General features: G+C 46.3%; 1 protein-coding gene and 1 long non-coding RNA gene across 2 annotated transcripts in view; both read left to right on the forward strand.

Moving 5' to 3' along the window:
- Positions 1–1,230: 1,230 nt before the first annotated feature.
- On the forward strand, positions 1,231–4,842 carry LOC132250149 (uncharacterized). The gene is made up of 2 exons (XR_009461749.1): positions 1,231–3,886; positions 4,625–4,842. It is a non-coding gene; the product is annotated as an uncharacterized LOC132250149 (long non-coding RNA).
- Positions 4,843–24,675: 19,833 nt separating this feature from the next.
- NT5DC3 (5'-nucleotidase domain containing 3) overlaps positions 24,676–25,129 on the forward strand; it is a 32,414-nt gene continuing 31,960 nt past the window's right edge. Inside the window, exon 1 of the mRNA XM_019489318.2 lies at positions 24,676–24,939. Coding sequence (XP_019344863.1) covers positions 24,729–24,939 — 211 coding nt within the window. The 5' untranslated portion in view covers positions 24,676–24,728. The remainder of the gene's footprint in view (positions 24,940–25,129) is intronic.

Here is a 25,129-nt window from a genome sequence, read left to right on the forward strand (position 1 = left end):
TATCTCAGTCAGGGGCTCAAAGGTTTCCCCTGCCTCGCTTGCCGGTACTGCACGGGCTACAGCGTGCCGCTTCCCGGCAGGAGCCTCAGCACGCTGGACGTGCTGCCAGCTGCCTCTTTCTCTCTCCGGCTCCCCCTCCCTGCGGGTCCTGTCAGGGTTTTTAAATGTTCCCACAGTGGCCATGCTGGCTGCCACAATTGGACCGGCTGCCTCCTGCACAGGGAACAGTTGCTTAAATAGCCAGCGTAATGCTGGCTCGCATGGCTGCAGCTGCGGCTGCCACCATGGTCCCGGCCCTGGCACCGCCGAGTCTTCCAGAGGTAAGTTCCTCCCTTGGGGGTCTGCTTCCAGGTTTTGCGCTCCCCGCAGTTTTCCCTCACCTCTTCTCGAGGCCGTGGTGGCACGTCGCCACCACAGTCTCCTTAAGAAATGACCACTTGTCTTGGACACCCAGTTCCCCTACCCTCCAGGACCCCAGTGCCCCTTCTACCAATCTCCTCAACTCATTGAAGTTGGCCCTCTTGAAGTCAAGGGCTACTGCCTTGCTGCAGGCCCTTGACACCCTATGCTGAATGGTGAATGATCACTGTCACCCAGGTGGTCAAGAACCTGGAGTCCCCTCACCAAGTCATTGCCTGTAGCCAGGACCAGGTCCAGCAGGGCATTTCCCCTGGTGGGACTGTGCACCTCCTGCATTAAGTGGAGGTCCTGTATCTCAGCAAGGAACCTTCGTGAGCAGTCCGACCTGGCTGACTGCTCCTCCCAGCAGATGTCTGGGTAATTTAGATCACCCATTATGACTACATCCCTTGCCTTAAGTGCCTCCGCAAGCTGACCCGAGAATTTGCGGTCCAGCTCTTCCCCTTTATAGAACCATAGAATCATAGAAGTAGGGTTGGAAGGGACCTTGTAGATCTTCAAGTCCAACCCCCTGCCTGGGCAGGGGGGAAACTGGGCTCGAGTGACCCCAGCCAGGTAGGCATTGAGCCGCTTCTTAAAGACCCCCAGGGTAGGAGCCAGCACCACTTCCCTTGGAAGTTGGTTAACCTTTGTTCCCCCCCCCGAGGGAGGAACTTACCTCCGGAAGACTCAGCAGTGCCAGAGCTGGGACCGCGGTGGCAGCCGCAGCTGCAGCTGCAGCTGCAGCCATGCGAGCCGGCATTACGCCGGCTATTTAAGCAGCTGTTCCCTGTGTGGAACTTGGTTCCGCACCAAGGTTAACCCCCTTGGTTGGGTGGTCTGTAGTAGACCCCCACCATTAAGTCCCTTTCCCCACAACCCCCATGTATTCTGACCCAGAGCGCTTCAGCCTGCCCCTCCTCTGACCCCATCCTGTTAGTTGAGGATGTGTATTGCTCTTTGATGTAGAGCGCCACACCCCCGCCTTTCCTCCCCATTCTATCCCACCTGTATAGATAATTCAGAGTGCTAAGAATGTTTCTTATCAGAAAGGGGCTACTTCTAGAAGCTTAGTTTTTCATTCTGTAAGAATGAACAAAGATAAACAACATCAATTGTGTATGAGTGCATTGCAGCAGTTGCTATCAAAACCCTGCATCATTTAATGGCAAACAGTAGTAGCTGAGATCCTGCCATTATTTTCTGACCTAAGAAGAAAAAAACAAACCATGAAAAAAAATCATTTCTCCCTGTGTAGTAACTGTTGATAAATTACTTTTTGACTGCTATGTCTGTTTAATCCATATTCATCAATAAGAATAAATGGAAGTTAGGACCCTCGTCTTCAGCTAATATAAATGTGCATAGGTTAGTTTAAATCAATAAGTCAGTAGAGCTGAGTGTCTGGCCCAAGATTTGCAATCTTTAATGACTAAGTAATATTTATTTATATTTATATATGTATATGCTGTTACAGAAGAGAGCAGAATAACTTAGAAAACAAGAGAACAAAACAGGAGAAACAAAATATCTTACAAAAATCCATGCACTATTAAAATAAATTATAAAGCTATAAAGCAAACCCCTCCTAAACAATATTTCAGCTTTGCCTTGCCTGCTAAATGCCTGCCCAGAAAGCAAGGACATACAGTGTCCAGGCTTGGGCTCTGGTGAGTGTCAAAGAGGAGAGAGTTCCAGAGCGGGGGGGACTACAGAGAATGACCTCTCACATGTTTTTGCCAAGCAAACTTGACACATTGGTAATACTTAGAGGAGGTTGCTTTTGTCTAATTTTAGGGGTTGTAATGGGATATAACAGAGAAGGTGGTCCCTTAGGTATACAGGGCTCAGACAGTTTAGGACCTTATAAGTCAAAAGCAGCACCTTAAATTGTGCCCAGAAAGCTACTGGGAGCCAGCACAGACTCCAAAGCATTGGAGTTATGTGCTCCTGGTAACCCAGCCCCCATAAAGAAGCTGGGCTACTGCATTCTGTACCTCCTGCACTTCCAAACAGTCATCAAGGGTGGCTCCATATAGAGCGCATTTCAGTAGCCTGGCCTCAAAGTTATGAAGACATGGGTGATGGTGGCCAGATCAAAATCTGAAAGAAAGTATCATAGCTTTCTTACCTGATGGATCTGGTGAAAGACATTCCTATTTATTGTCACCACCTAGAGATCTAGGTGCAGCGGAGAATTCAGGACCGCCCAAAGGCTGCAAACCTGTGTGATAAGGGGAGGCTGAACCCCATGAATGGTAGGTGTCCCAGTCTTTCCCAGGTAAAGGGAATGCCCTGAGGGGACAATGAGTTCTTGCTCATCAACACTCTCTGGGACCTTTCTGCTAGGAAAGAGGAGAACCAATTTAGAGTGGTCCTGTAAATACCCAACAGTAAAGCTTTATCAGCAACTCATGGTCAACTGTATCAAAGGCTGCCAGAAGATACTGTGCAGCAAATCAGCAAAGTACCATTTACCCTGTTGAACTTCAAACAAAGACTGACAACCAAGGTCATGTATGCAATTTTCATGCGCAGGGCAAAAGCCAGACCAACAGGGGTCCAGGAATCGGATCACATCCAGATGCACCTGAGGCTGTTGGGTGACTTTCAGTGACCTTCTCTAAAAAGGGGGAGTTTAGAGGCTGAGCAATAGCTGGCTAGGGAGTCAGTGTCCAGTGATGGTATACTGAGTATGGACCAGACAGTTGTAGACTTAACAACATCCAGGACCCTGCCCTCCTGAAGGGAGGTACTGACAACCCCACCAGCTGTGGTCCCACTCTCCCTTAACTAGCTTTTACAAGCTGGCAAGGGATGGGTCCAGTTTATAGCTAGTTGCTTGCATCCTCTTGAGCACATCCTTTGTGCCAAAAGTGGCAGTCCTCAAGTCCTGCTGAACACAGATGATTTTGTCACAAGGTAGGTGGTAAACTTTAGCACCTTTTGTGAACTTGCTGAGAGCTTATATTTTGCAAAATTTGGCATGGACTGCTTTTTAGTTTCCAGACACACATAGTCCTGTGCCAAAATGTGCAGCTTTATAAAGCAAATAACTTAAGATGGCAAGTTCTACCTTAGGGCATAATTTCAAAGCAGCATGTGAGTTCATTCTCATTATCTTACCTCACTAGACAGTAGTTGCATTTATAGAAAGAATAAGGCCATATTGCTCTGTCTAGTGAAGGCCATTTTATCAGGGGCATTTAAGCAAAAGCTGTACTAATGGAGTGTCTGAGCTGTTCTTTTAATATCTGTTTTTCCAAGGCTGAGAAAAGGTGAATGATTTCACATCAAGACAATTAATGGAATTGCAATAAAGTTAACAGAAGTTCTCTGCACAAAATTAGGACACAGAAAGCACCAGCACTAAAGCTTACTTAAGAACTGGAATAAATTGTAAGGATGAGAATTGTGATGTATTTTAAGGTTCAAACAGAAAACAGCAATGGAAATACATTTTTAAACACACATTTAACAGGAAGACGTAAGTCACAATGACTGATTTTCATTTACATTATTACCTTATCTATATGAAATTGCACAGGTGTAACTTGAGGTGTGGATTTAGTAGTCCTGTCTAACAGGATCAAACACCAATGTGGATACTCTCATATTAACATGCTCCATGAATAGATTTTTGGCTTAGGCTAGGACAGTTAGAGTACTTTGATTGACACTAAGGCCTGAAACAAATGTTACATTTGTTCCTGGGTAAGTTGTGTCTGTGTTTGTTCCAGAACAAAGCCGCTGGATGCACATGTGTGCCCCCTCTGCTCCCAAGCCCCGGCTGCTGGGGGTTAGGGTAAACCGCGACTTTTAAAATAATTGGTGCGTACACAAATCACTCATCTAATCAGGATTTAGTGAGCAGCTGAATGCAGTGATGCTTTTCTGCCATTGATTCAACAATACAATCCTGGAATAACTACAGGTGTTCTTTGCAAAATCCCAGTTTAAACTGTTACTACCTCTTATCTGGGAAACTTCTTTAGGATTTATCCTGGGACAGCTGGCATGAACATCTGGACCACTTTGTCCCAGATGCAATTATAGAAGTTTTAATTTAAAAATGTTCCCTAACAAAAAATTAAACTAATGAAGTTGGTAGTTAGCTAAGTTAAGTAGCAAGTTAGTTAGAGAGCCAGACAAAGACTCTGCAGAAGCTTGTCTACTGCTCCACAAATAAAGTTTATTGTCTAATTCTTTTTATTTTTGTATACAGGGACTGTGATGATGACACAGGCTGGAGACCATTGGAACCATTATATAACTTGCTTTGTTCTTTGGACAAATGTTATGCAAGTTGATTAAAGGCAATGATTTATAGCTATGCAAAACAACAAATTAAGAAACACTGGGAGAGGCTGCCAAACTTTTAGAATTACTTGTCAATAGTCTACATGTTTAAGCTACATTAAACTTTTCCTAACATTTCCAGGACCAAGCAGAAATTCTTTTTTTGTTTGTCTGAGACACTACTTTATGCAAGCAAGGGACTAGCAATGACTCCTGAATTCCATTTCCAGCTCTGTCACTTACTTGCTTACTTTGAACAAATAACTTTTTTTGTCTTTAAATCACTATCTTTAAAATAGGCATAAAATGTATTCACCCTTGTTGTGGCTTCCTGAACTTTTATGAAGTGCTTTAAGATCTTCATATGAAAGGTGTTATCAAATTTTGAAGTATCATTTCCTACTTAACCAGTTTTCAGACCACACAAACTGGAGCATTCCAGAGAGGATTAATAGACTGGAGTTATACATTTATTTTGATTTGCATAAATCTTGAAAACTTTAGTTTGCATTGCTGCTATTTTCATGCTTTAAAAATGGATTTTTCAGACTAAAGCTTAAAAGATTTGCTAAAGGGAACTGCTCATGTTTGGGAAGCAAAATTAGACATCAATTTTGGCACTGATTGTAGTCAGATATACTGAGATGCGACCTAGTAATCTTTATTAACCTTTTCTTGATTCAAGGAAATACGTTTATGCAGGTCATGATGTCCTTCTGCCCTGCTTTCTTCTTTCATTCTGAGAGTACACAGAAGATCAAAACATACCAGTACTACCCTGGTAGGATGATACATTTTGATATTTTGCAGACTCACAGTGTGTAAACAAAGAGGGTGACTTGGAACACCATATGGTTATAGAAAGATTGAGTGGGTTTGGTGTTAGGAGTAACCAAGCTCACATTTTAGTCATATTACAGTCTCTGTTTTGAAGCCTTGTTTTTTTTAGAGCTTAAGGTTGCATTTTGTTTAAACATGCTGAGAGATATTCTATTTGAAACTTCATAAACGTTGACATCATCCTTTTGAGTTAAAAAGTATTGCTGTCAGTCCAAAAGAAATTAAAACCTGTAACCCGGGTGCACCCACATATGTGCTTCCCTCTCCAAAAAGAAGGGATGGGTGACTAGGCAGGAGTGCTGTGAGAGGGACCTGCAAATGTAAGCCAGTTCCCTCTGTTCCCTATAGAGTCAGGCCAGGACAAAAATGCTGAACTATTTACAGATTTATTAATATACACAAAATCTAAAGAAATTGATATTGAGAAACGTATATACACAAATATACAATTGTCATATAGCATTATATCCCGCAAATGAAGGCTGAAAGATTACACCACCTCAAGAAGCATTGAACAATGCATGGGTAAGCAGTTGATCTGAAACAGGTAAGCACAGGTAAGTATGAAGGAAGGGGTCCCAGCAGAGCCCCAGCTAAGAGTCATATAATCTACACGCTATTAAACTACCAATATACAATTAAAAATACACAAAATATAAAAGGCAGTGTTACAAAATATGAGGCGCTCTCTCACAAAATAGAAGGCGCATAAACATCAAAAATAAACTTGACTTCAAAAGTCCCCAAAACCCAGGCTGTTCCTAAGGCCTTGACTGCACTCCAGTGACTAGTGAGAGGGGAAAACCCCAATGCCCCTTGGGCCTTCCGCAACCCTCAGTGAAGCCTATAAACTCAGAAGGGGCCCTCTCCCCTTGGGACCTCCCCTTCAGGAGCCCCTTACTAACTTAGAGGCAGTGGCGATGCGTAGGGGGTGCACAGGGGTGCACGTACACCCTCTGAGAGCATTGGTGCACCCCATGACCGGCCGCGCTCCCTGCTTAGGTGATGGGCAGGGGGAGCAAGCGAGAGCACCAGTGCCCCCCCTGCTAGTGCCAACTGGGGAGTGGGAGCACCGGATGTAGGCCACAGCCATTTCTGGAAACACTGCAGTCACTTTTGGGAGCACCGTGGCCACTGTCAGGAGTGTCGTGGCCACTCACTGGTCAGTAAGTTTTGCCGGGGGGGGACATCCCCTTGAGTTGGTGAGATTGGCTGCGGGGGACACCCCCACCCCAGTCACTGACTGGTTGCTGGGGGAGCATGTGCCCCCCCTGACTAAGGTGGCACCAGTCACCCATGCCAGGAGGAATTTCCCTTCCCCTGTGGGAATCCTTTTCCCCAGCAACTCACGACTCCAGGTCCAGATTGAGTGGTCCTTGGCCCTTCAGGTATGTTGCTCCTCGCTGGCAGGAGCCTCCTGGGCCTTTGACTCCTTCTGGGCCACTTGCCCACTTGGAACCCTGAGCACCATCATGTGCTCCCAGGGGGTTTGCCTTCTGCTAAGGGTTGGAGGCCTGGGTCACCTCGTGCAACACTGGGGTTTGGTCCACTCCTGGATTCTCTGTGCAGTGTTGTCTGCACTGGGTGGCTGGCTTTCTGTCAGGGGAGCTGCCATGTGTGGCTCACAAGGTCCCGATCCCTCCCAGACAGCTCCATGCCACATTGTCAGCACCAATTACTAGCCCCTGAGCCAGGGGCTGCAGACCCGAGCTGCCTTGAATGGCCCCTAGGGTCCTGCTCCATGCACTGGCCTGTGCACAGCATTCCTGGCTACACATCCAGGGTTGTAGACCCAAGCTGCCTCAAGCAGCTCGCAGGGTCCTGGTCCCTCCTGAACCCTCCGTACAGTGCTGCCTGCACCAATACTGCATTCCTTAGTGGTGGGCTGGGGGTGCAGCTACTGGCCGCTCCCGTCCAATGAAGAAGGGTCTTCAGGCTTTTCAGGGCACTGGCTCTGCCCTGCTGGCCAGCTCACACTATCTTTTCTTTGCCCATCCTCTTCTCCATCCCTCAGTGCAGCCACCCATGTGCTGGGCACACTGCTCTTTTATACCCCCTGAGGCTCCGCCCCCAGATTGCAAATGGACCAATCAGGTTGAAGCAAGGTGCAGGCTTCAACCAGGTCTAGGTTCTCTGCCTCAGGGTAGGGGCAGGGCAAGCTCCTCTCCAGGAATTGTTTGATTGGTGGAAGGGCTTCACCAATCACATTGAAGATTCTCTGAGCCCTGACACACTGGGCAGTTATCAGTAAGCCCAACACAAATCATTTTGAGAATGTCCTTCATTTAGGTTCAATATGTTTTGCCCTTATCTTTTTTCTATTTAAGTAGGTATAGGAGGGGCTGGATGCACACCTGTTATTAAGGTTGCCTAATACTTCTTATAAAACCCTGTTTTCAGTTACTTATACATTTGAAATTTTTCATGTTGGATATTAACTTAAGGATGATGTTTTGTTGTTGTTTGTTTTAATTTCAAATAAAACAGTTCACTTCTAAGAATGAGGTTAGGAAAAATATACGGGGTTTTGTCCATGATCAAAAATGTGAGTTCTTTGAGAAGCTCTTATACCTCCAGGCTTCAGACCAGGAATATGAAATGTAGCTGATGAATGGCTTATGTCAGGAAAATAACTTTGGCAGTTCTTGTGGAAATCTGCCAAAATCTGACCACATTATAAATCTTAGAAAAATTGAAAGTCACACATGTTCAGAAGAGACTTCTTAGATGTTAGCAGCTAAAACTTCTTAATAATTCCACCTGCACTGAACCTCCTCTAGCTGGCTTGACTGTGCAGCCTTACAATATTCTTTTAATGTGGTTTTGTGTAATGTAAAGACATGCAAGCAAACTGCTTATGAAAAAAATAATATTTGGAGGCAAACCTTAATGTATTTTTTGTGTTGTTTAGGAAAGAATGTCTTTGATATTTCTATTCTTACACAGAATATCTATCTGTTTGCCATAGTTTTTGTTTATAGCTGAAAAGCAAGCAATCAAACAAAAATCCTCCCAAGGTCTAGACTGGGATTCTTGCATGACTGAAAAATATGTTCATGAATCCTTACGTATTAGGTACAGTTGTGTGGCAAAAGTAACCTTTTAGCAAGAGCACAAGACCATTTGGTGAGTTAAGTTATGTTAGGATCAGTAAAAAAGCATGCATATAAAATCTAAGCAGTACTTGAAATTTATTTTCACTGATTCCTTACTTTAATTAGCTTGAGGAAAACTCATTATGCAGTATGGTACTACAAAAATTTTGAGCCATATTTGCCATTTTCAGTTGCTTGACAACTATTTATTTCAAACTCTTCTTATTTGTTTAGAGTAACTTCTGTGCAATTAAGTGATTAGCTGGATACCAGATCCTCAGGTGGCTTCAACTTGTCAATAAAGCCCTACTAGCTTATGATACAGATATTGGCATCTTGCCTGCTTGCATGGCTCACTGACAGGTCACAGGATTTGAATTCTGAACATGTGAGGCCAAGATGAGGGCTCCCATTACTTTTGTGTTAGGGCTGCTCTCTGTTGCACAGCTGATACCACTAACCCTAGAAAGATTGCTCCAGTGTAGGGGATTTGCTGGTGGCACAGAGGCAGCATAATACCTTCTTTAACAGCTTTTCTTCCTGTGGCCTTCCAAAAAAAGCATGTAACCTTGCTGCCTTCTTGGTTGTGTGGAGCCAATAGTAATTGGTGTACAGAAGCCTTTAGGTTAGTTCAGGGGTGCTCAATCCTTGGCCCACAAGACAGATCCAACCCTGGCACCATGTCATCCAGCCTGCAAGGGTCTCCATAGGTCTGGAAATCTGGCAGTCAGGGAGTGGTGCCACTAGTCCCCTCTTGCCAAATTTCTGGACTCGTGGGGGAGCCCCAGGGCCTATGCACTAGATTGGGCACACAGGGACTGACTTCAGCACACTGGGCTAGGCAGGGGCACTGCAGACTGCCAAGGCCTGATCCTGGCATGTGGGGCCAGGCAAGGGTGGCACCAGGTCCCAGAGCCTGATCCCAGGGATGGGAGGCGGCAGTGCAGGGCTCCAAGGCCTGATCCTGGTACATGGTGCAGGGCAGGGCCAATGTGGGGCCTGATTCTGGCACTTGGGGGCAGTGTGGGGCCCCAGGGTACAACCCAGTATGTGGAGCTGATGTGAGGGCTGATCCTGGAGCCAAACGTCAGCCACAGGGCCCTCTCTGCCCTGGCATGTGGGGCTTGATCTGGCCTGTGGACTGACCACATGCCACTCATCTGACCTGTAGGACCAAAAGCTTGAGCACCATTGGGTTAGTTAAACTCATGGTGGAGGATAAAACTAGGTCACAGCTGCCCTCAAATTATAAGAGCACAAAGATTACTTAGGATATATTCACACTGCAAACAGTAGTATACTGTAGAGATTCTCAAGCTAGCTATGCATGAGCTAACTTGGGTACTGGCTGCAGTCTAACCACAGCAGCATGGAGCTCTGCATGGGCTACTTTACCCTGACCAGAAGCACATACAGTATTTTGTGCCATTACTAAGAAACAAGGTAAATTAGTCTGTGCAGATTTCCAGGCTGCTAGGGTTGTGCTGCCTCCATACTAGCATAGGCCTATTCCTATTGACCTTTGCACACACAGGCTTCACCCATTTTTGAGGTGTACTGTGTACTCTTTAGCTGCCGCTGATTATTGGGCTCTTAGCTGCACAGTAAATATAAAGTAATTTGGCCAGATTTCAGTTCATTCTCAACCTGTGTAAACTAGGGCTGGTGTCCTAAGCTCTAGCATTGAGAATTAAAGATGTTTAACCCTCACAATATCAGACCTGCCTTTAGGTGAAGAGTTGATCATATAAGCCCATTTAATTATGTATACTTTGCAGTTTAAAACAGAAAGTTTCTTTCATCAGGGTCTTGCTTTTAGCATCAGTAGGTCATTGGGTCTCATACCTGGTTCTTACAGCAGCTATAGCAAGTGAGTAAGCAGTTAGCAGGATTACTGCTTTATTTAGGCTTACCCACTACCCTTATTTTCAGGCCTCTCCAGCAGGCACAAAATTCCTGTGGCATTTGCTTCCAATGAGGAAGTGTCATAAGTGCCTTGGCAGGTGATTTGTATATCTGATGAAATGGCTGGAAGGATTTCACTTGGCATTCAGATGTTGGAGGTGATAGGACATTTGAGTTGTTCTGCTTTGGTTAGCACAGAATCTGATCACTTAGTTGTGTTTTTTGGCCAGAGGGCTTGGCAGATGCAAGCCAGACAGAATTAAATAGCTGTAGTCCTCTACATTATTTCCCCAATGTATGTTTCACCTTAGATTTATACAGCATGGAAAATGAAATTGTATTTGTGAGGAATAAAATGTGAAACTACAACAGAATTATTGAACAGATCATTCAATGTAGGAGTAGGTTTTCCAGGTCCTGATTACACTCCTACCTTCAAAATTGAGTGTTTTCTTTAATTTCTAAGTCATACAATAATTTATATGAATTATAATTTCTATAAATACTTCCTGGCTAACACAGACTCTTTGCAGTTTGTTGAAGGGATTTGAAAGATATAGCCATGGCAGTAGACCAAGGTTCTGCATATAAAAGCCAGAAGGAAGAAATACCACTGGGTGCCTGCATTTGAAAAAGCAATCGGGACTGGACCAGTATGGCTACAACCTGGATACCTGAGTTTGAAAAATAAACTTTTGCAGACCAAATTTAGCACAGATCTCTGAGTTGTTTTACTGTGGCATCTCTAATTAGCAGTTTTACTAAACTTCAGAGTACCGTAAGTACAGAATTGCATCCTTCCAGAAAATCCGAATACAGTTGCATTGTGAAACGTGTCAGGATGTGTGTGGTTTGGGGTTTTTGTTTTTCTGTTTTTAAGTCTTCCTCAGAGGCATTGGGTGTTGGCGGCAGCCAAGGCTGGGGATTTTGATTGGTGTGTGCCAATCTGTGTTTTCCTCCTGCCCAGGCAGGAGGTCGGACTTGAAGATCTATAAGGTCCCTTCTGACCCTACTTCTATGATTCTATGATTCAATACTCCTGCTGAGACTTAAAGCTAGTGGTTCCTGGCTAGAGGGTCTTACTCCTCCATTCAGGGCCAGAGTGATTGTTGTTTTTGGTGTCAGGAAGGAATTTTGCCCCATGGTCAGATTGGTATGGACTATGGTTGGGGCATTTGCCTTCCTCTGTAGTGGCGGGCTTGACCCTCTTCCTGAGATCTCTTGGACATATCTTTTGTTTGAAGAAGCAGGATGTTGGTTGCGATGGTCCCCCTGCTTTACCTGTGGCAGGCTGGGTGCTGTCTTTTGTTGTGTCAGGTTTGACAGTAATTTTACTAAGAGATTAGATTATGGATTTGTATAGGATGATTTGGATAGGGATGATCCTGCCTCAGGCAGGGGTTGGACTATATGACCTGTGGAGGCCTCTTCCAGTCCTGCTTCTTTATGATTTCCATGAGTTCTATGAATATGCCAAGAAAAATTGATAGCATATTTAAAGAGGCTCCTTTTAGTCCTACATGGAAAGGTATTAAAAAAAATCTTATTACTAAGATTAGCACACTAAAAATGACAGTTTCACTAATAGTATAACTTCAGTCTCAGTAAATAAAGGCTTTTCAGACAAAAAGCTAAATATATTTAAATTTATAATTATGCAGTTAGAACATATGTCGAGTTAGAGAATTTTGGACTGGATTGCAGCATTAAGCCTTCTTTCCACAACAGTTTGCTCTTACTTAACCTTTGCACAGTCTTTGCTCAGTCCAGCAGTTGTAATAAATCAGAATATGATACAATCTGTCAGCTAGTTTTATTGCTTACAGTGTTACTTTATTTGGAATATTAGAAAATGGCAGCTACATTAGGCATTTTCACTTCATCTGTATTTTTGGTTTGGTTTTAATAACTAGGATCTGTCTGTTCAATCTTTGCTCTTGCTTAAAGGCTATATTATGAATTTAATTTAACTCATTAGGTGTCGATGCTGCAAACGCATAAGTATGTGAATAACTTTACAAACTGACCAGTCTCAGGAGGTACTAAGTGGCTTCAAGCATTAGTAAAGTTTATGGAATCTGAGAAGGCTCAGCAGACTATAGAAGGTGATTAATATTTTATGGAATCATGTTCCACATAAGCAAAAAAAAAAAAAAAGAAAAACAAAACAAATTAGATAGTGATGTGAGTAGGTATTGTCGTGGAAACACACGCAGCATACTTTTGGGTCAGGTCAGCAGAAGCTTTTATTCAAATGAAACTACAGCTGTAGGGGGGACTCCAAAGTGACATGGATTTCCCAAGCACTTGGAAGGGGTTCCCCCCCACAAGAGCAAAATCAGGAGGCTTATATACTTTTTAACAGTCGCTTACAACTCACGTGATTATATATATAGTAGAGTTTGCTAGGAAAAGCCGTTACAAACAAACATTCGCTCATACTGCTTTGCTGTTATCAGGATGGGAACTTATTGGGGAGGCGAGGTTAGTTCACAAACCTTCTTGTACCTGGAAATCAGAGTTGTACATACTTTTTGCTATCTTTAAGGCTGTGGTGAATGAAGCAGTTGCAGAGGAGTTACAAAGAACAAACACTTTCTCTTATCTGTTCTACTATACAGAGCCAGCAATTCCCCACAAAGCGGTTATGTCATCTTATAACTCGTATGATCAAAGTTTAAGGCATTTATTTTTTTCTGATTCCACAGTATCTATGATAATATGTGCCACACACTTCTGTTTATATGAAATGTATTTTAGAAGTTTGCAAAGGTGTTTTATGCATGGACACACATCAGTTGGTTACTATGAACAGACTCCTTGATTATGTCACTAGAAACTGTGGATCATGGGATCTATATGGTATCTCTGCTTGATTCTTTGCTCATCACAAAACCATTGGCTTGGCAGTAAATACATTTAATGTTTTAATGCGTATGTTGACATTTTATTTCTCTAATTTAAAACAGTGCCTTTGTTTTACAGCCTCTATAATTCTACTTACTTCAGTGAGGTTGGGTGTGTCTACACATGCACTATCTCGTGCAGTAAGGCATCACTGTCTATACATGTGCCACAATTAGGGCACAGTAGATTAATTTACTCCAGTGTAGGATAGTTTTGTGAGATACAGGTACTATCTGATGGCGGAGTAAATTACTGCGCTTAAATGCATGTGTAGATGATGGAGTTGGGATTTCATAGACATATGGGCTGGAAGGGACCCTGGAGGATCATTGAGTCCAGCCCCCTGCCGCAGGGGCAGGAAGTCAGCAGGGATCATAGGATCCCAGCAAGATAAGCAGCCAAATGGGTCTTGAAGGTGTTCGAAGTGGGTGCTTGAACCACCTCTGGTGGCAGTCTATTCCAAAACTTGAGAGCTCGGACAGTGAAGAAGTTCTTTCTTATGTTCAGCCTGAATCAGTCGTGGCAGAGTTTGTGACCATTTGATTTTGTCATCCCTTGGGTTGCTCTGGTGAACAGACGTTCCCCTGGAACCTGATGAGCACCCCTGATAAATTTATAGGTGGCCACCAGATCACTCCTGAGCCTGCGCTTTTCCAGGCTGAAGAGCCCCACAGCTCTCAGCCTCTCGTCATGAGGTCTGTTTTCCTGACCTCTGATCATGCACGTGGCTCTCCTCTGGACTCTCTCAAGCTTCTCCACATCCTTTTTGAATTGTGGAGCCCAAAACTGGACACAGTACTCCAGCTGTGGCCTCACCAAGGCTGAGTACAACGGGAGAATGATGTCCTGGGATTTGCTTGAGAAGCATCTATGGATGCAAGCCAGTGTTTTCCTTGCTTTACTAGCCGCAGCATCACACTGAAGGCTCATGTTCATCTTGTGGTCAACCATGACCCCCAAGTCCCTTTCATCTGTAGTGCTAACCAGCGCAGCACTACCAAGTCTATAAGCATGCTGCAGGTTTTTCCTCCCAAGGTGGAGAACCTTACATTTTTCAGTGTTGAACACCATCAGGTTCTCGTCCGCCCATTTCATGAGCCTGTCAAGATCCACCTGGATCACCTTCCTGTCCTCAGGTGTGGATGCTTTACCCCAGAGTTTGGTGTCGTCAGCAAACTTGGCCAGTCTGCTTCTGACACCAATATCCACATCATTGATCAAGATATTAAATGGTATAGGCCCTAGGACAGAGCCTTGAGGGACCCCACTGGTCACAGCGCACCAAGACAATTGGCTCCTGTCGACCACCATACTCTGGGTCCTACCGCAGAGCCAATTCCCCAGCCAGTGGATCGTGGTGGGGTTGAGGCCACAGCCGCAGTTAGCCAGTTTAGCCAAGAGGTGATTGTGGAATACCAGATCAAAGGCTTTTTTAAAGTCAAGATATACAACATCCATCTCTTCCCCCTTGTCCAGGTGATAAGTCACCTGGTCATAAAAGGAAATGAGATTGGATTAGTTTACTGGATGAAATGGATTAGTTTACTCTAGCTCAAATTGTGATGGAATTTATTCAGTCTCATTAATTGCACGTGTAGATGCACCCACTAAGTAGGGTATAGGTTAGGGAAGAATGTGGCACATACTAAAAAACACTTTGTGATTTTGTTTTATGTCTTTTATGTATATCTCTCATTCACTGTGCACCAAACAGCCTCCTTCAGATACTTCCTCAAAGACTATTTTTTGTGTTACATTTTTTTATGCTAACTTTCCTTCACAACTATATCTAAATCTCTGTTTTTGACCTTTTACATGATATATATCATATGGGTCTCATTTATTCTGTAAACATCTTGGGGAGCGTCCTTGTTTTTTATGTATTGTAAAACACTGCGTATATTCTTATGGCACACTAGCTATAATATCTTATAGGGCTGTACAAAGCTTCGGTCTCTGATTCAATTTGGCGGAGATTTGGCCTGATTCAGTGGCTGAATCTCTGAATCGAATCAGAGGACCCTTTAATCTCTCCAAATCGGATCGGAACCCTCCGAATCAATTCAGAGAGATTCGGAGATTTGGACATAGACACAACTTTAAATGCTTTTTCTACATACCTCTAGGTAGGAGGGGCTCGTGAGTGCTGAGATGCTGGGATGTATGGAGTGTCCCACAGAAGCACAGGGGGCTCCCCAGCGTGCTTGGCAGGAGACCCAGAAGTGGACCTGAAGCACTTCTGGTCCAGTTCTGGGTCCTCCAGGGAGTGTGCGGGGGGGGGAGCCCATGTTCCCCCGGCTCGGCGACTGGTGCCTCCTGGGTTTGGGGGGAGCACCTGGGGTCCTGCGGCCGATCACTGAGCTGGGGGGGCGGGGCCCTGTGCACTTCCCAGTGGACCTGAAAGTGGATCAGAAGTAGTTCTGGTCCACTTCCAGGTTCACTGCCGAGCATGCGGGCCACCCCCCTGCGCTCCTGTGGGATGCTCCATGTGCCCCAGCATCGCAGCGATCACGAGCTGTGCCTGCTACCTCAAGGTATGTAGAAAAAACTTTTAAAGCTGTGTCTATCAGTCTATCTATCAGTGATGTCTGAATCACTGATTCTCCGAATGAGCATTGAATCTTCAGATTTGTATTTGGCTGAATTGAGTTGGGGACAGTGATCTGAATCAACAAATCAAATCACTGTCCCTGATTCAGGCCTATTCGAATCGAATAGGGCCCGTTTCACACACCCCTAATATCTTATTATTTGGATGGAACTGATTGCAGTCTTAATAAGCAGCATTTAAAAATTAATAGCTTTTATAAAAAAGATGTTTCACTTCAAATGCATATTTCAAATTTCCAGATATCTATGTTAATTTAAGTAGTAATGCTACTTTAAATTAATTTATTCTTCTTTTTACCAAATAATTGTGTGCTGCTTAATAAGTGGACCAACTGGTAGGACAAAGGGTGTATCCTCATTTGTCTTGTATGTGCCCTGAAGAAAATGAAACAATAGGAGTTCATGTTGCTGTATTTTATCCAATATTTGCCTTTTGAGCTATGAATTGGGGCCAAATAGAGAAGGGACATTTAATATCATCATAGTTTTAAATCATGATGACTCATGTAGTCATATAGGTTCTGATCCTGCAAGCACTTGAGCTTGCATAATTTGATCCATTTGAGTGACCCATTAACCTCAAAAAGTTTTCTGCATTCTGCAGCAAGTTTAGGCTGTGTGTCCTTTAGGAGGATGCTGTAGCTAGCAGAATTACATAGGATAAGGTAAAGTTTTTTTGCAATCAAGTAAAATACATCACCCGTAGACAAACATTGTAAAAGTAAGTTCTCTGAACCCTAATGAAAACAGTCCTTAAAGCTCTGGGACTAATCCTACAAACATTTAATCATATGGAACTTTCAGTCATGTGAGGAGGCCTAATGAGTAGGGGGCACTTCAGGCTAACAGAAGATTGACAGCAACCCGAATAAAGTGTTTCTAAATCCAGTACTTCAAGGATTTTTACATTTTGGGCTGAATTTTTCACTACCTTACATTTTATATAATCATCGACATGTCTGCTAAATGAGTGTCAAATGATTCTGATTACAGGCATTACATTTCATAGAATCACAGAATAATAGAAAATTAGGATTGGAAGGGGCCTCAGGAAGTCATGTAGTCCAACCCCCTGCTTAACGCAGGACCAGCCCCAATTATATCATCCCAGCCAAGGGTTTTGTCTACCAGTGGTTCTCTTTGTAGAAATGATAAGTGTAGAAGCCCTCACTCAATTTCTCCTGGGGAGGGTAGGGAGTGGCAATTGACATACCCCTTCCAGAAGAGGATTTTTCCAGGTCTCAACCTGGAAGATCTCTCTTATGAGAGAATTTTGCTTGTAAGAAAGAATGCCAGTATGCTCCATTCCTGGCCTGATCTGGGAGTAGAGCAAAGAAGTGGGAAAATGCTCCATACTTTTCTCCAGACCAGAGACTGCCTGGTAAGGGGCATTGCCCTGATGCTCTAGTGCTCTCCCAGGCCAGTTTGGGAGGTGAAAAAGACCCTACCATTCCCCTGATTGGCATCTCCAGCAAAAGGAGGACACAGAAGGTATTGACTGGCTGCTCCTCTGCTTGTCTCCCAGTATCCGTGAAGAGAGCAGAGCACCAGCCACTTCTTGTGGCTCTAGTCTGAGAAGCAGGTGGGGGGCTTGTGGTCCTGATTGCTACGCTTGGCTCCTGGGCACTGGTACGAACCAAGCAGAGAAGCAGCTCCCTGCTGCTCCTCATCCTCTCACCAGACCAAAGTCCCCAGACTGAGGAGCTTTGCCCTTCTGCTCTCCATGCTTTCCCCAGACAGGGGTCACCCTGGTCTCTAGAAAGCACAGGGAGCCATGGAAAGGGGCAGTTGCAGGCTGAGTGCCTGTACTGCTTCCTCTCCTGGCATCATTTCCAGTGGAAACGTTCCACTGCTAGAAATGAATCATATATAAAGTTCAAAGCAACAAAGAAAGAGATCCTTCAGGTCTCACTGTGCTGAATCCTTATGCTACACTTTTCTTTCTAGTTTATTTATCTGAACTTTTAATAGGAATAACCTTGCAAATTTAGCATTAGTTTCTTTCAAGGGGACATATGCCACTTGCTCCCTAATTCTCTGACTGTTCACCTCTGAATGAGAAGAGTCTTTGCTTACTGGAAGAAAAATATAATGGTTTTCTCCTGTTTTGCTTTTGCAGTTAGTGTTCCCTTGGGAAATTGCTGTCTGAAGTCATGTTGGTCACACACTTGACATGGTTATTGTTCTCAATACATGTATTTTTTAGCACTTGGAAACCGTCTTGGGGGCTGATTCTTTGTAAATAGTGAAAGAACAATGTACCAGTTTATACTGATTTCAATTGAGTTGCACCAGATATTAGTTTAGCTCATTGTTACACTAGTGTAGCTGTCCAGTTCTATTCTGCTGTCATTTAACTTTTGTTGGAGGTGGTTAATTAGGAGTTGGAGACCTACAGCCACACTTAAGGTCCAGAATGGTCTTCACTGGTTCTCCTGATCTCAGGAAGTTGTTCTTTATTATTTCTGGTTTTACCTGGAAGCCCTGATAATGATTCATAGATGTTAGGGTCGGAAGGGACCTCAATAGATCATCGAGTCTGACCCCCTGCATAGGCAGGAAAGAGTGCTGGGTCTAGATGACCCCAGCTAGATACATATCCAACCTCCTCTTGAAGACCCCCAGGGTAGGGGAGAGCACCACTTCCCTTGGGAGCCCGTTCCAGACCCTGGCCACTCTAACTGTGAAGAAGTTCTTCCTAATGTCCAGTCTAAATCTGCTCTCTGCTAGCTTATGGCCATTATTTCTTGTAACCCCCAGAGGCGCCTTGGTGAGTAAAGCCTCACCAATTCCCTTCTGTGCCCCCATGATGAACTTATAGGCAGCCACAAGGTCGCCTCTCAACCTTCTCTTGAGGAGGCTGAAAAGGTCCAGGTTCTCTAGTCTCTCCTCGTAGGGCTTGGTCTGCAGGCCCTTAACCATATGAGTGGCCCTTCTCTGGACTCTCTCCAGGTTATCCGCATCCCTCTTGAAGTGCGGCGCCCAGAATTGCACGCAGTACTCCAACTGCGGTCTGACCAGCACCCAATAGAGGGGAAGTATCACCTCCTTGGATCTATTCGTCGTGCATCTGCTGATGCACGATAAAGTGCCATTGGCTTTTCTGATGGCTTCGTCACACTGCTGACTCATGTTTGCTTCAGGCTTCCTGGCTTCCATCTGAGAAAGCTGCTGCAGCAAAAGAGAGTAGTGTGGCCTTTCTTCTACTTTTCTCTCAGTAGAAGAAAGACCAGCAAGGGTCTTTGCCTTGAAATACTGCTGTTGCCAGGCTTTCTTCCCTCTTGCTTAGCGTCACCTTTGTACAAATTAACCACCACAGGCTTCTGTTCCCTTAGCTCAGTGATTCCCAACAGATGTGCTGTGGTACATTAGTGTGCCAGGAGAGCAACTGAAGTATGCTGTGAGATTTCCTGTGTGAGGAGGTAAATGCTCTTATCCTCCAGTCTGGTGCCCCGCACCTGTCCCAGGTACTAGAGGTGCCTATGGCTGCTCCTCTGGGAACTACTGCCTTCCTTCCCTCAGCGTGCTTTGTTGTGAGCGGGTGGGCTGGCAGATGCACAGATGGAGCTATGTTTTGCAGCCTGCCTTGCCCCTGCATTACAGCAGGGGTACTTGCCAACACGAGACCCTGCAGGGGTAGCCTTAGCAGTGCAGGCTGCACTTGTTCCCTGTGGCATAGACCAGGGTTTGGGAGGAGGCAGACAGTGGAAATAGCAGGGCACAGCAGGGTGAGTTCCTCTCCCTACTGCCCTTAAGTGGCACCAGCTAGATCAGCGATCCTCAACAGGTTTTAACCTTAAGGCCCCCTCTATGTCTTTTCTGAATTTAGATCTATCTCAGTGATTTTCAACTGGATGCCACAACATTCAAAAAAATTATAGGGGGGATGGGGACCCTGGGGCTAAAAAAGTGAAAACCATTAATATAGAAACTTATCCTTTGCTAAAACAAAGATGTATTTGGTGTAATTTTTAACAGTACATCTCAGCACTACAATGATTTCCTGTGGTAGGGGAATGGAATAATTTATGTGTTTTGGAAAAAAAATGCACCCTCCACCCCTTTTGAGTGTCAGAGTCAAGTGTGCCGCTGATTTTTTTTTTTTAACCCAGAAAAGAAGTGTGCTCTGTCTCAAAAATTAGAGAACACTGCCTTAGTTTGTCTTACTTCAGTGAGTTATAATAACGTCCGTTAGCAGGATCCATGATTACAATAACAAACATGCCAGATAACATAGTAGCAAGTAGGGCTGTGCGAAGCTTCGGGTGGTGATTCGATTTGGAGATTTGGCTTGATTTGGTGGCCGAATCTCCGAATCCAAATTGAATCAGGGGACCAATTTAAAGGTCCAAATCAATTCCGAAGATTCAGAGCTTTGAAAAGATTTGGAGAGCTTTGATGATTCGGGCAGTTCCCCAGTGGCTGCAGCAGGGAGCTGCAGTTGACGCTGAGGTGGTAAGTACTAGGGGCGGGAGAGGGGAACATGAGAGGACCCCGGCCAGCCCCCCTGACCCCTGCCTGCTCCCCCAGCCCACCGCCTGCTCCCCCCACCCCTCCCATGGCTGGTCCCCCGCCCCAGCTCGGCACTTGAAAGAAAAGCTCCAGTGCTCACCAGGTACTGCTGGGTGATCTCTATTCCCCCCCCCCCCCCCCCCCCCCCAAATGGGTGCCCTGCCCAGGCCAGCTTCAGTCCTTTAAGAAGAAAAACCCAAGAAAAGCCCCGGGGACTCACTGCTCCTGCAGCAGCCTTAGGGATTTGGGGGCTTATGCAGAGTCCCCCACATGGCATGGGGCTGCGGGCATCATCTCCCACTGGCAGGAGTGGTGAGTCCTGGGGGGGGTTTTTTGTGTTTTTTTTCTTAAAGGGCTGGAGCTGGCCTGTGTGGGGCAACCCTGGGGGGGCTGGGGGAGCAAGGAGGGGTGTCAGGGGGCTCGGGTAGAGCCCCCCCATGCAGCATGGGGCAGTGGGGGGCAGCAGGGATTGCTCCCCCCTGCCCAGCAGCACCTAGTGATTCAGAGCTTTTTTTTTTTTTTACAAGTGCCAGGAGCTGGGGCAGCCATTGCCAGGTTGGGAGAGGGCGGGGGATGGGCCTGGCCTGGCTCACTCGGACTTTCGGCTGCTGCTGAATCTCCGAATCAGATTAGGCCAAATCTAATTGGGACAGTGATTCGAATCACTGAATCGAATCACTGTCCCCTGAATCAGCCAAATCTGAAGCAAATACTAGCCACTTCGCACAGGCCTACTAGCAAGGTAAGTGTCCTTTGCCTGCTTCTTTAGTGAAGGCCATATCTGGTGTCCATAGATAACAGCATATCTTGTAAGTCCATACTTACTGTATGTACTCCTGCTACTGTAAGGAAGGTAGGAAAAGGTTTTATATAATGGGAGGGACTATGAGATTTCAGGAAGCTGCAACTCAAATGAGAGGAGCAGACACACTAGGAGTCTACCCACTAATGTTGCCCTTAGAATAATTTTTTTTCACCAAGGTTTTTCTCTATTTTTATGTAGAGGAAATAAAGGATGAAGTCCCTTTCAGAGAGGGAATTCTGGGAGCAATTTTATCTTTAGACCAGTGGCATTGAACCTTTTGGCTGTACAAGGCAGGTGAGTAGAAAATGGATGGTCTGTGCGGGCCAGATTGGACCCTGTGTACCAGGACCAGGCTCCAGGGCCTCTCACTGCCCATTCCCATATACCAGGATTGGGCTTAGAGGTCCCCATGCTGCTCCTATCTGGTCCCACGTGCCAGGATTAAACTCCGGGGCTCTGCACTGTCCCTGTCCAGTCCTGTCCAGTGGGACGTGGCACACCCAGTTTAGCCTGCAGCACTCCCAAAGGCTGGATGACATGGCCTGGGGGGCAGCAGTTGAGCAACCCTTGATTAGATTACTTAGACTTGTATAAGAAAATTACTTAAACGCTTTTACTTATGTATTAAGATTAATATGTTAAGAGATCAGTCTGAACAGGTGCGTATAGAAGCCTGAGCTAAACTGGCTGAACAAAAAGCCTTTATATTGTTGAAGTAATTTTTGGTATTATGTCAAAAAGAAGCCTCATCTGCTACACAGCACAATGGAAGGTCTGAGTAACAGGGAAAGTATGAAGTTGTGTGCAGCCTGGTAACTTGGTTCCCACACTTTGTTTCACTTGCTGTTACACAAAGAAATTAATCTTTGACAAAATCATAAAGGAGGTCAAAGGTAGTTGGAAGGCTCTCAGTATAGGTAGAACAGTTCTGACTGTCCTTATTTTAATCAAAAGTTGGACCTGCTTCATTGTCTTTTCTATATTCATGTCTCAGTGATTCTCAACAAGGTGCTGCACAATGCCAGTACTGTTAGGTGTGCAAACAGGATTCAGAAGATGAACCCAGAGATTTCACACAGGAAAACATAGTGTTAAAAACATTCTGACTTGTGGTCTTTCTGAGTTCTTTGCAGCAGAAGAATTGCTCTATTTTTCTGCAGTCAAAAAAGAGTGAAAACGAGCTGGCATTTTCTGAGTGGGGCCCCCAGGTTTAAACGAGGTGAGAACCATTGTTCTACACTATTCACAGAAGTGGCTGTGGTGTAGCAATATACAAACTAGCTTTAATTAGCTAGCCTAGGAACTAGCCAGCAATCTAGCTATGGCAGCATGGTTTTCTGTGCTGGCTAGTTTACCTGGCCAATACAGAGTTGCTTTCAGATGAAATCAGTGTCTATGCTACAGCAGAAAAAGGGTGCTTTTCCCTCAAGTTTGCTAACCCAAGTTAACTAAACTGAATTAAATAGCTGTGCAGACAGGGAAAGAAGGGTTTTGAGTGAGAAGGTTGCATTCAAGCTTGTTGGGGTAACTGAGTTTGAACACAAAAAACTGTTAACTTATAATAAGGACAGGGCAGTGGCTGCTGCACCACAGCCCAAGAGCTGCCCTGCTCCCCCCTGCCCTCAAAGGCACCTGGCTATGAAAGACTAGTTGCCTCTCATCTCCCCTCTCCCTGGGGCTGAGGAGGCCTGCCATGTACCTTGTCATCAGGGCACCTCTGGACATGGTGCTGGTGCCCCAGAGATGCCCAGGGCAAAGGTGGGGCAGAGCCTGCACTTGCTGCCTGCCCTATACTCACCCTTGGTTATCTTCTTGGCCTGCTTGCAGTGCAACCCCACTGTTTGCGGGTGGCTGTGGGCACACATATGTAGCTATCACTATACATCCTACTGTAAAGGCTAGGAGGAGGAAGAGCATTGTGTGTGGTTTGAACAAATACAAGCATAGAATCCAAAGGGTATTTACAGTCATAGCCGTGGGAGAGAGGGGGTTATAAAAAAAAAACCTGAAGGTGCATTCACCTTTAGACAAGCAAAATCCTGGCAGATGACAGAACAAGGAGCAACTGTCTCAAGTCGCAGCAAGGAAAGTTTAGATTAGATATTAGGAAAAACTTTGTCCTTGGGCAGGGAGTGAAGCAGTGGAACAGGTTACCCAGAGAGGTGGTAGAATCTCCATCCTTGGGGGTTTATAAGAGCCAGCTAGAAAAAGCCTTGGCTGGGATGAGATAGCTGGGGCTGGTCCTGCTTTGAGCAGGGGGTTGGATGAGATGTCCTCCTGAGGTCCTTTCCAGAGGCTGGATGACATGGCCTGGGGGCCAGTTGAGCAACCCTGGATTAGATTAGTATAAGAAAATTACTTAAACTCTTTTGCTTATGCATTAAGGTTAATATGTTAAGAGATCAGTTTGAACAGTCCCCTCATGATTTTACTGCCTGCCCTTCTTTCCCCAACACCTCCCCCTTCAACTCCCCCCTCAGCAGCCCTTCCAACCCGCTGCTCTGGTCTCATGGAGAGCTCAGATGGGGGTTTGTATGCGATGGTTTGGAGAGGGATGCGCCTGCCTCAGGCCAGGGATGGGACTAGACCAGGGGTGGGCAAAACATGGCCCGGGGGCCGGATGTTGCCTGCCAGGCCATTCTATCCGGCCTGCGGGGCCCCTAAACATTTTAGAAAATTAGCATTAATCTGCCCTGGGCTGCCTGTCATGCGGCCCTTGATAGCTTGCCAAAACCCAGTAAGCGGCCCGCTGCCCAAAATAATTGCCCACCCCTGGACTACATACCCTCTGGAGGTCCCTTCCAGCCTTACTCAAGGATTCTACACACACCTGGCAGGCCGTGCTCAGCTCAGTACCAGTGAGGAGGAGGAGGAGGAGAAGAACCCCCTCCCCCCCCCGCCCGGCCAAGGTCACAGGGATCCCGTAGGAGGGACACAAGCCCTTTCCTGCCTGAGGCAGGGGCTGGGCTACACTTGAGGCCCCTCGCAGCCCTGCTCCTCTAGGACGTGCCTTGTATGGAAGAAAAGGGAAGCGGCCAACTTGGACAGGGCTGAGCCCCAGCGGGCGACTGACCACCATCGCTCCCGCCTTCCAGCCCCGCACGGCGCCCTGCGCTGTGCCAACCTCCCCCCCCCGCCGGGATCGGGGCGGGGCGGGGCAGGTCCCCTGCACGGCTGCAGCAGACACGAGGCGGCCCCGGCGGCACGTCCCTCCTCCCTCAGCCGCGGGGCCCGGCTGGCTCCACCCCCGGGAGCAGCGGGGAAGGCGGGGCCCGAGGAAGTGACTTCAGTTGGCGGCGGCTGTGATCCGCGGGTCGCTGAAGTCGCGCTCGCACGCGCCCGGCCCGGCCCGGCCCATGGCAGCGGCGGCGGTGCGGGCGGTGCTGGGCGCCGGGGCGGCCCGGGTGGCTGCCGCCGGGCTGTGCGGCTGTGGGGCGGGCGCCTTCCGGGCGAGCCCCCTCTGCACCCTGGCCCCCTTGCAGCAGCAGCCGCCGCCGCCCGCGGCTCCCCCGGACATGAAGAGCTACTTGTGGTCGCACTACAAGGAGGCCAAGAAGGTGACCAAGGGTGAGTGCGGGCACCTCTGCGGCTTCAGAAGTGCCCTGATGCCGGTGGGGGGCGGGGAGCCGCGTGGGTGCGGGCGCCTGGTGAAGGGAGCTCAGCATCAGGGGAGCCCGGCCGGGCAGGGGCGCGTTTGGGCTCGTGAGAGATGTACAGGCATAAAAGCTCTCTTGAGCTGAAGCTTACTTTGTCAGGT

This window comes from Alligator mississippiensis, chromosome 4 (genome assembly GCF_030867095.1).
Source record: "Alligator mississippiensis isolate rAllMis1 chromosome 4, rAllMis1, whole genome shotgun sequence".
NCBI lineage: Eukaryota > Metazoa > Chordata > Crocodylia > Alligatoridae > Alligator > Alligator mississippiensis.